The sequence below is a fragment of the Equus quagga genome, chromosome 6, assembly GCF_021613505.1.
Source record: "Equus quagga isolate Etosha38 chromosome 6, UCLA_HA_Equagga_1.0, whole genome shotgun sequence".
In the NCBI taxonomy this organism is placed as follows: Eukaryota; Metazoa; Chordata; class Mammalia; order Perissodactyla; family Equidae; genus Equus; species Equus quagga.
Genome location: NC_060272.1, coordinates 17116854 through 17128821, shown reverse-complemented (window position 1 = coordinate 17128821; position 11968 = coordinate 17116854). Strand labels below are relative to the sequence as shown.

The 11968-nt window shown below is 39.7% G+C and overlaps 1 protein-coding gene across 2 annotated transcripts in view; it reads right to left on the bottom strand.

The window, feature by feature from the left end:
- Nucleotides 1–289: 289 nt before the first annotated feature.
- DZIP1 (DAZ interacting zinc finger protein 1) overlaps nt 290–11968 on the bottom strand; it is a 56159-nt gene continuing 44480 nt past the window's right edge. For both annotated transcript variants that reach the window (XM_046664838.1, XM_046664839.1), the window contains 7 exons: nt 9335–9497; nt 8914–9043; nt 8261–8311; nt 6695–6888; nt 4805–4935; nt 3573–3747; nt 290–1363 (listed from right to left, as the gene is read on the bottom strand). In XM_046664838.1, coding sequence (XP_046520794.1) covers nt 1287–1363; nt 3573–3747; nt 4805–4935; nt 6695–6888; nt 8261–8311; nt 8914–9043; nt 9335–9497 — 921 coding nt within the window. In that variant the 3' untranslated portion in view covers nt 290–1286. The remainder of the gene's footprint in view (nt 1364–3572; nt 3748–4804; nt 4936–6694; nt 6889–8260; nt 8312–8913; nt 9044–9334; nt 9498–11968) is intronic.

The window sequence follows — 11968 nt, the reverse complement described above, 5'->3', positions numbered from 1 at the left end:
CTTTGCTTGTCTCTGTCCTACCAGGTGAAAATGTGACTGGGAGTTTATTAAAGCTTTTAGAAACTTAAAGTGAGCAAATGCGTAAAATGGCCCCTCTGGGGAGTTTTTAAAAGATGATGAGAGTGGACTACAAGTAAAAACGAGCCTGGTGGGAGAGAAACAGATAAAAAATTAGTTGTAACTTTTTGAGCAGCGTGTTATAAGGCATAGCTACCCAGGCAAGCTTAAATCCCCTAACGAGGTAAGTTTAACACAGAAATCACCTCTAATAACTCAGCCACAGTCACAATGATGTAATGGAAGCTTTACTTGAAAGGCTGACAAAATGAAGAGATATCTAAAACCTAACAAACCATTTAGTTAATGTTACTTTTTGGGGAAATAGTACAGGTAGTACCACAAAGTATAAAAAAATGCAAAAAACAGTTTATATGAACTTTTTGACTGTTGACAACGTCATTGTTAAGAACAGAACTAAATTAGTTTTGAGGTATTTTATAATATGGGTTGAGCGTTTAAAAAGAGTGAAAAAAACTACATACACATATGAATTCAGTAAGGACTTGATCTTTTCATATTCTGATAAATCGACATTTAAAATAGCTACATTCTATTCATAAAATATCCAAGGTAAAGATTATGTGCAGAAGTAGTATTTAAAATTCTAAAATAATTGTTTAATAACAACATGCTTACAATGGCTCAAAGCTGCACATGGTCAAGGTACTTCTGGAAAATGTATTTAACATGGGCCTAGCTATATTTCTGTAATTCTAAACTTACTTCTATATGAAAAATAAGCAATATACTCTTAAGATTTCACTGATTTCACTAATTCAGCTTTAAGGATACTAATAGAATTGTATAATAAAACACTTCCAATGTGACAACGTACATAAGAAAGATACAAAAAGAAGAGTTCTAATTCAAACCAAAACTTGCTATAAGTTTTAAAAAAAGTCACTTAAAAATTAGTTGAAAAAATACACTTAAACATTAGAGTATCATTCTGAAGAAGAAACTTTTTATGACGTCAATGACACTTATTTTTAAGCAGCATAAGTTTTAAACACCTTTATATACTTCAAGATACTGCTGACAATTTGTTTTTCAATACTGTACTGGGTGCCACTATAGCGACCCTTTTTCTTTGAATCATCTTCCTTGTCACTGTGGGAAATATTGTAAGGCAGGAATGTTAGAATCCTGTAGGCAGATTATGGAAATACTGTGATCGTGAAATACTGTGGGCATCTGGAAGGATCTTCTGACACGTGGGATGACAGCTACACATCTGAAGAGTCACTCCAGTCAGTCACAGTTACTAAGCTGCTTTTCAATGTGCTTGATTCATCTTGAAGTCCTGTGGGGGGAGAGAGGAGGAAGAGGCCCCAGTGACTAAACAAGCACGTTGTTCAGCATGGATAAATCCATCACTTCATACTGTAACTTATCACTCAGTGTCTGAATCTGTTCACCAATCCCCAGCCTCACAAGCTGTGTAGGAGGCCACAGTACAATCTGGCCAGGAAATGGCCACATCTGTAGGATCCCCTTACAGGACCCTCATGTGGAAGCTCCTGCCCAGCCTCTCTCCTTCCCTGCATCCAGCACAGGGCCTGGATGTTGACAGTGCTCAACTCGTGTTGTTGTTGTTATTGACTCTGAGTGAACAGGTGGTAAAGAAAGGAGATTAAGGGGCTGGCCTGGTGGCATAGTGGTTAAGTTGGTGCACTCCGCTTCGGCGGCCCAGGCTTCATGGGTTCGGATCCCAGGTACAGACCCCATGCCCTGCTCATCAAGCCATGCTGAGGCGGCGTCCCACATACAAAACAGAGGAAGACTGGCACAGATGTTAGCTCAACAACAACTTCCTCAAGCAAAAAGAGAAGATTGGCAACAGATGTTAGCTCAGGGCCAGTCTGCCTCAATAAAAAGGCCAAAAAGAAAGGAAATAAAGTCAACAAGCCATGTAGGGATTAAATAGTAAAAACAGATTTTCTAGGGTAGATGAGCTTAAATATGAAGTTAGTTAAAAAGTGCCTTGAGCCACTGAAACAGTATAGTGTAGAGAATTCCTCTTGAATTTGACTCTGGACAAGTTTTCTTTGAAGGGCATGGGGTCATGGCACTGGGAGAAGAGAAAGGAATCGTACTGATGGCATCCTCTTGGCCCTGTGCACTTACGAAGTCAGTGTAACATAAATGGTCTTTTGGTTTTTCAACTATTAGAATCGATCTTTAGCTATAGCACATATAACTTAATGGCAGTTACAAAACAGAAGGCAAATATTCTGATTTGACAACGTGAAAGTAAAGGCGCGGCTTTATAGATGGTGGAGAGAAAAGGAGAAGCGAAGGGCAGAGGCAGCCATGGCTCATCTTACAAAGAGGGGTGGCAAGAGATATGACTGGAAATGGAAAGAGTAAATGTAGAGACTGAAACGTTGGTTTAAAATTACAAATAGGGGTACAAAAATACTGAAGAGAGGGCATGAGTGGTATAGCAAGTGGAGACAATGAGCCAACTCCTCATCTGTCTTAGCAGGAGGTCAACGGTTCACATTTAAAATCAATGAGTCTAGAAATAGTGGTCTAAGTGCCTTACTCAGAGACACGCAGGTCCCCATCAGAGGCACTAACACAGAATCTATGGGAGGCGCTGCAGGTGGCGAGAGGTGGTGGCAAGGAGGAGCCCTTCTGCGCAACTTGACTTTCACTGTGCAAGAATTACTTTGATAAAAAATATAAATTACATTTTCTAATTTTAAAAATTAAATGCATTGAGGGGCCAGCCCTGTGGCGGAGTAGTTAAAGTTCTGCGTGCTCCATTTCGGTGGACCAGGGTTCGCAGGTTTGGATCCTGGGCGCAGACCTACTCCACTCATCAGCCATGCTGTGGCAGCATCCCACATACAAAATGGGGGAAGACTGGAAGAGATGTTAGCACAGGGGAAATCTTCTTTAAGCAAAAGAGGAGGAAGATGGGCAATGGATGTTAGCTCAGGGCAAATCTTTCTCACCAAATTTTTAATTTTTTAAAATTAAATGTATTGAGAGTTAAATTACTGCACTTATCCAGACTCTAGGACTTATCCTGGAACAATTTCAAGTAATGGTTTCATTTGCCATTTGTCCCACTGGCTACCATGCTACAAGAGAAATCTTCCTTCAAAGAAAATAAGGAAAAATATTTCACATGTAAACAGATTAATATGGGAAGACTGCTGGAAACATGGCCTCATTCAGGTGTATGAGTAGAAATTTTAATTTCTATGGGGCATCTGCATGAGGAGAATATTTGTATGGGCATTTTCAAAAATAATATAAAAGAATTTAAAGACTAAAGATTAGACTTAAAATTAAAAATAACTAGTAAATATATACCAATCAGTAAGTTGTACACATTCAGTCCTTATTTAAATAACAATGAAAACATCAAGATCTTTGTTATGCCAACAGACTGTTTTTGTCTGGTGACATATTAGCATAGTTTAATGAGGTATTTATAAAGATGAAACACAAATAACTGGAAAATGGACTGTGCCATGCTGGAGGCTAGAGCATCGAACCTTCTCCCTTTGGCCCCTTGGGGTTAGGTGCCCCCCAGGCACTTGGCACTTGAGTACAAGTCGATTCATTCTTCACAGGTGGAGGTTCTTTCTGTGCTTTCCCAGTTTTTTTCCCTGAAGATTTTTCTTCCTCTAAGGATGATATGTCCCAGTCATCGTCATCCACATCTGCGCACTAAAAGAAATACACGGAGAATAATGAATGTTTCTTCAAGAAACGGCGCATGTTAGGGCCCCCTACAATCATTTTGTGGGCTAGAGTGAGCCCCTAACACTGAATCAGAAAAGAAGCTGCAAACCTCACAGCATCCCCCGTCTGGTCATTTCTGGAGAGCAACGAAATGGGTTTGGAAATCCATGTTTTGAAAGCAGAGGGACCACCCCTTTTTTGTTTCTTGCCATGGAAATCTATGTTTCCTACTCTACCATTCATGAATTTAGAAAATTCCAGAAGCATCATGTTGCAGAAGTCAAGTCAGGGTGCTCCCCAAGGCGGAGCGAGGATGGCTCTGGGGCTTCTATCTCTGCGATACCATGACATTTAATTGTAGGAGACGTCACTGGAGGCCCCGCAGAAACGGCCCCTAACCAAAAGTGAAAAATTAAGAAAAGAGCGACTACTACTGGAAGACAGATGCGTTGTACCCAGAAATACAAGGGGAGAGCCCCGTCTGCAGAAACACTGCGGTGTCCTGGGTGTTGGAAGTGCTGGGAACGCATTCAGACCTCGCCTCTAATCAGGCAGAGGGCCTCGGGCTCTGCCCTCAACTCGGTGCATGGATCTCTGAAGCACTTCTCCACGGACTCCGGCTCCCAAGTGGGGCTCAACCCTGAAAAGTCCCTATTTCACTTCCAGGTCACACCACGGAAGTGGAGAAGTCCCTGGACTTGGACCTGGAAGCCTCAGATTCTAGCCAGTACAAGTTTCTGTGTAAAACCATCTAATATCCGTAACCATCAAATCCTACACATGACAGACAACGTGACAAGATTCTGAAAACCTGTAAAGCCTGATAAGCACAGGACGTATTCGTTATCGTTCCAATACCTCTGATTCTCTATGGAATGGAAAGGAACACAATACTGCAAACAAGCTGTGGTAGAAATCTCAACCTCTAGTCTACTAAATAATTATAATTGTTTTATATTTCACTACAAAAAATACAATTATTAAGGTGTATTCATTAAAGATGGATTTCTCTGTGTATGTGAGCAAGTCAAAGTGATGTCACCTTTAGTTCTTCTTTTAATTCTTTTTTGATGAACGCCTCTGCGACGTTAATCCCACCAACTGGCTTATTCACGTTTCTGTGATTTGAAACCGTCCTTTCAACTTTTTCAGTTAGTGTTTGAATGGAGGTTCCTATATGACCAATAGAAAATAGTCAGTAAAATTTTTAAAAAATTCTATCTATCTTCAGTTCCAAAATAACCTTACAAGCAACTTTAGAAGCATCTAAGCTTAACAAGTGATTATGTTTTATTAAAATAAAATCAATCAATGTTTTTGGGGGTTGAAAAAAGTTACATTAAACACTTAGAATTCCTTTAAAAAAAAATCATGATCCTCTAAACTAGAAGCAATAAAATTTTCATTTTAATTCAAAGAAGGATGGGGGCTGGCCCTGTGGCATAGTGGTTAAGTTTGTGCACTCTGCTTCAGCAGGCTGGGGTTCATCGGTTTGGATCCTGGGCACAGATCTAGTACCACTCATCAAGCCATGCTGTGGCAGCATCCCACATAGAAGAACTGGAAGGACTTACAACTAGGATATACAAATATGTACTAGGGTTTTGGGGAGTTAAAAAAAAAAAGGAAGATTGGCAAGTTAGCTCAGGGCCAATTTTCCTTACCAAAAAAAAATTCAAAGAAGGATGGTCTGATTCAAGTATGTGGTCAGACACATTAATTTCAGTGAGGTAACCTGCATGAATGGACTATTCATACGGGTATTTTCAAAAGCAATATTCATTTTTATTTATTTATTTTTATTTGTTTTGTGAGGAAGATTGGCCCTGAGCTAACGTCTGTTGCCAACTTCCTCTTTTTGCTTGAGGAAGATTGTCACTGAGCTAACATCTGTGCCAATCTTCCTCTACTTTATGTGGGATGCTGCCACAGCATGGCTTGACAAGCAGTGCTAGGTCCGTGCCCAGGACCCAAACCTGTGAACCCCAGGCCACTGAAGCAGAGGGCATGAACTTAAGTACTACGCCACCTGATATTAATTATTTTTAAGTGAATTAGTTATATTTTACATAATTATATAAATATATGGTATATACAAATTATATACATACAATAAATTAATTACATCTGATATGTTTAAAATATATAATTTTAGAATTTCATTAAACAGAATTTATTTTTTAAAAAATGACCCTTCAGCCTACTTCTCTTCAGCAAATTAACAGCAGTCACAGTCTTGGACCTTATGTTCCTTTAGAATTGTCTCATCTCCAAAAGGCAGCAGAGTGTATGAGAACAGCCATTCTCATAGTCACTCAGTGTTATGGGTTGAACTGTGTTCCCTTCAAATTCATATGTTGACGTCCTCACCTCCAGTACTTCCGTATTTGGAGATAAGGCCTTTAAAGGGGTAATGAAGTCAAAGTGAGGTCATTAGGGTAACCCTAATCCAGTATGATCAGTGTCCTTACAAAAATGGGAGATCTGGACACAGAGACATCATGGAGGGAAGCTGATGTGATGAGACATAGGAAGAAGATGGCCATCTCCAAGCCAAGCACAGAGGCACAGAACGGATCTTACCCTACCTCCTCCAGAAAGAACCAACCTCGCCACCCTTGATCTTGACCTTTCAGCCTCCAACTGTAGATGATACATTTCTGTTGTTTAAATCACCCAGTGTGTGATACTTCTTACAGCAGCCCTAGGAAACGAACACACCTAGGCACCCCCACTCCCTCCTCTCCTTCCACCTGCATATCAATTAGTTGCTAAGCCCCATCCATTTTTCTCAGGCAGCAGTAGCTTTTGGATTAGCCCTGTCCTTTCCTCCAGCACTTTCCCAGCTCAGGCTCCAGTGCTCGGTGCCCCCAGCTGAGAACCACCGACCTAAACAAAATTTCCACAAGGATTTTCAATGACAAAAACTAACCTGTGGGCTTGGGAGAAATATCGGAGTCCTCAATTTCACTTCCCTCGGTCCAGTCGGTGTCACTTTTGACGGTGTTCTTTCCAAAGCTGCTCCTGTTGTTTTTCGATGACTGCAGAGGAAGTAAGTCTGGGGATACGTAGGCCTGGATGAGGTCGTCATCATCCAACTCTTCCTCTGAACTAAAGGGAGGGGTCCTAAACAAATCAAAATCCAAACAGGGGAGCGCAGTTTTCATAAGTTTCAGGATTCGCAAGAGCTGTATCTCAGAGCAGTAGGAGCTTTCTCGGGGAATTCCCACCATAAAAAACCAATGCCCGTGTGGCCACAGAACAAGATCAGTGAGAAGGCCCAGGACTTATGCAAAAGGCTGCAGAGTCATTTCAAATCCAGACCCGCCGACCACATGGCATAGTCACCAAAATGGACTGAAGTTAGGACATTTCTCTTCTAAATCCAAACTTGTATATTCTTAATATTCTTGGTTTTTACGTATCTAAGGAAAATATTTCTCAGTGAGAAAAATATAATATTTTCTGCAATAAAACTACTCCATCTTTTAAAATAGTGTCACAACTTACATTTACAGTGCACCTTACCGTGTGCTGTTACATATACAATCTCATCTGTATTATCACATGATTATCACCCCATTTTAAAGTGAAATAGAAGTTGAGAGCAATGTTCATTCATTTAAAAAATATTCATTGAGGACTTAAATTCTACACAGTGTTCAGTTATACTACATCCCATGAAATAAGGCTTTTGCCATGAGATTAAGTACATGAAAAGTGCTTTTGAAGGGTCAATCATTATTTATATTGCATAATATTGTCTCTACTATATATATATACATACATACAATTCCTCAATTAAGAGACATTTACAGCATCAATATCTCCAGAATAAGTCAATGATGATGAAATTCAATTATGATAAAATTAGTTTTACTCATAATTAATAACAGCAATATACTACAATTTATGGCATACCCACAAGTGCCAAGCACTGAGGCCAAGCCCTTTTCACGTATTCTTAATTTGAGAACTATCCTGTGCAAAAGGCAGCATCATTACATATTATACGTAAGAAAACTGAAGCTTAAAACAGGTAAGCAACTGAAATCAGTGGTACACAGTTAATGAGTGACTGAGGGAGCATTCTGAGTTTCCTAAGAGAGATAATGGTGTAGGGCGATCATCAACTTCCACAAGGAGCTAGAACACTAAAATATCATCTGACTACACTAGCATGGACCCAGCCACTAAAAGTCAACATCATTCATTTGATTTATCATGCTTATTGGAAATTACTTGACACTGAGGGGAATAATGGAAATGACCCAGGGTGGGCCTGCTTCTTAATGGAGGCCAAAATGTGATAAGTGCTATTGACTTATGTAATGTCTGATAAAGAAATAAAGACGTGTCACAAGTAACATCACCAAGGAATCATAAATGACATGTAATAATCATGGTTTTAGTTAACGATGTGAGCATACTAATTTACAATGAAAGGAACATCTGGTGAAAAGAATTTTTTAAATGACCTTCCATCATAAGTACTCACGTAATAGTTGACTTTCTGGGAAAATGATCTTCTATGATATTTTTCTTAATTCTAAAAAACAACAGGAAAACATTTCTAAACAGCATAAGTGAATAATGTAATTTAACATAAATTTCAATGGAATTGGTGAATTTTGCTTTTAACATATATTAAAGAGGGAGAGCAACAAGTCTCCTGGGACCAATGAGAGATGGGTAGAAATTGCAAGTGTGATTCTCCATTGGGTCAAACGTTGTTATGGGCTGAATGTGTGGGTTTCCCTGAAAATCCCTATGTTGAAGCCCAAACCCCCAATGTGATGGTATCTAAAGATGGGGCCTTTGGGAGGTAATTCATTTAGATGAGGTTATAGGGGGGATCAGTACATAAGGGGATTAGTGTCCTTATAAGAAGAGGAAGAGAGTCCAGAGCTCACTCTCTCTCTTCCTGCCAAATGAGGACACAACGAGAAGGGGGCTGTCTGCAAGCCCAGGAAGAGAACCCTCACCAGAACTGACTAAGCCGCCATCTTGATCTTAGACTTCCAACCTCCAGAAGTGTGAGGAAATGAATCTCTGTTGTTTAAGCCACCCAGTCTATGGTATTCAGTTATGGCAACCCGAGCTGACTAAGATAAATGTTAATAAAAAAATTTTAGGGTTGAAAATACTCACTTTGGAACAGATGTCCTGTCACTAAATACAGTTCTTTGTCTAACCAATTGTCTGCTTTTGGGAGGAAGTTGTATTGCCTTGGGTATTTCTCCAGTTGAAAGGGTCTCCACTTGAGAAGCACCGTACTTATCTGGAATAGTGGTGTCATTCATGAGTCTCCATTTGGTGAAAAGCAGGAAAAAATAGTACAATACTGTATATGCCGGCAATGAAATGAGCAAGCCTGCCTCTGGGGTGTGGTCCACAATATGGGAGGTTTTTTAATGTAAAAACAAAATCCAAGACCCAACTTTTAATGGATCAAACAGTAACAGAGTTGCCAATTAAGTGGTAAAGTTTGTGAACCATTTAAAATTATGAAAAGGTTGTTTGATTTCACTCCCATCTGCAGAAACAAGATGGCAGTCGGTGACAGGCTTACCTGGAGACTGTAATGTTCTCTCCTCAATTTTACAGCTGATCTGATGTTCAAGGAATCCTCGAATTTGCTGAATGTTAGGTATTTGTCTTTCTCGTTCAAGTCTTGCTGATTCCACGGTTCTTAGTGCTCTATTCAAGTGATCGCTTGGAATACCGCGCACATCCTGAAGGAATAAAATGTTAATTTTCCGGGGTGCTTTTTATTTCATGGACATTTGTCAGTTTTAACTGTGCCAACCTTCCATCCTTACTGCCTCATGTAAGGTAGGGGACCCCCAACATATAACACACAGTCCTGACCCCAACAGGAGCTCACAGTGCAATGAGACACAAAAGGAGTGTATATGACTGTATATGACTGGTCAGCAGAACAAGGCCGTGAGTGCCAGGACTGAATGCACAGGTGTGTGACTGTGACTGATTAACCAATAACGCAAGGTGTGTCATAAGAGCTGAATGAGTCCACAAGGGCTAGAGAAGTTCCATGGAGAGATGCTATCGGAGGCCTGAGGGGGAGGCTGGGCCATGCCCTGAGGGACGAGTGGAATCAAACAAGTAGAAACACTGGAATATTCTAGATGGGAGGGATTGGGGTGGGGGCACTTTGTAGGAAAAGCAGAATCAGTTGGGGCAGAAGCAGCCCAGTGGCTAATGCTACAAAGGACTAGGTGACATCAGAAAATGAGACTGAAGGCCGAAATGAAAAGCTTTAACGTTATTTCACAGGTAAGAGAAAGTCATCAGAGGTTTTCAATTATGAAAATACCATAATTAAAGAGGTAATTTGATAAAATTCATCTGGATTTGACGGGAATCTAGACAAAAGAAAACTAGTTAAAGGGCTATTTATTAATTTATTCAACAGTGGTGTCACACACACTCCCCCCGCCCTTCCCTCAGTCTTCCCTCTCCCAGGACGTGGCTCCACCACCCACCCAGGTGCCCAGGACAGAAATCTCCATCATCAGAATCAAGTGCCACCTCCAAGAAGTTTTCTCTGACCTCAGTTATTCAGTCTCCTCTACATTTCCTCCATTTCATTGTACAATCTATCATCGTGGATCTACCATCTGTCTGTGTGAGCAGGTGCTCAATGCCTGTCTTCCTATACCCGGTAGCTGGACGGAAAAACCCAATCCTGTACAAATGTCAGTCCTTCCTAATTAATATACAAAATTTAAGGCAATTCCAATCAGAATTCCAATAGGGGTTATTCTGGAACTGCAGAAGCTGTTTCTAAAGTTCACTAGAAAACAAAATATGGAAGATTGCCAAGAAATCTTTGAACTAAGAAAACTAATGAGGAAGGCATGGCCTATAGCAGATACTAAAATACAGGACAAAGCTACTGCAATAAATCAGTGTGGTGTTGGTAAAGGGATACAATTGAAAGGGTAAAGCAGTGCAAAACAGTTAAAAATCCAAAAACAAATCCGAATGTATACAGGAATTTCCTATACGCCATTTCAAATAAATGGGGAAAGGATGGGTTATTCAATAAACGATATTAGGACAACCAATTCAACTGGAAATAAGGTTAGATCTCCAACTCATTGTTTCCAAAATTAATTGTTAAAGCCCAGACAGACCCCCCCCCAAAAAAAGTCAAACAAAAAAACCTACCCAAGCATTAGGAAAAAAACATAGAATGTTTTTATAATCTTAAGATAAAAGGAAATGTCCAAAATAAAGTATATGATCCCTAAACCATATGCAAACAACCAACATGAAAACTAGTTTCAAGAAATAATTCACATAGGAGCTACTGACATTCCATGAATCTGTTTGATTTCTACCACCCTAAGGGTAGTCAAACCCAACTAACAAGAGTCTACATACCGACAACATGATCTGAAAGATGTAGAGCAACCGGAACTTGTACACACTGACAGGGATGGTATAAATTGGTATAAATACTTAGGAAAACAATATGGCTACACCTATTAAAACTAAACATGTATACTCTCAGATTCAGCAATCCCATTCCTAGATATGTATCCAAGAGAAAGGAATGCCTATATCCACCAAAAGGGATGTACAAAAATGTAACAGCCAAAGAGAGCCCCAACCCGGAAATCCAAATGTCTAGCAACAGGAGAATAGATAAAATGTAGTATATTCAGACAATAGAATACTATACCACAAACTATTGCGAAATGAAACAATGGGTATGAATCTTACAGACAAAATCATAAGCAAAAGAAATCAAGATACAAAATGCTATCTAATGTATGATTTCACTCATAGGAGGTTCAAGGACAAGCAAAACTAGGAATAGTCTTTACCTCTTCTTGGGGATTAGGGGATGATATTGATGAAGAAAACACAAAAGAGAGTCTTCAAGGGTATTGGAGATAATCAATCTCTTGATCTGCGTGGTAGTTACAGAACACACACACACACACACACGTACAAATCCATATATATGCAAATATACTATACACACAAGCATACACATGCATGTACATGAGGCACAAATGTACATGTGTATGCACCCGTGCACTCATGCATGCATATGTATGCACATACTTTTTTATACACATACATATAACCACACATGCATATGCAGACACACATACACACAGGTATATAAATTCAAGTTGTTCACTTAAGATTTATGTATTTATGTATGTCA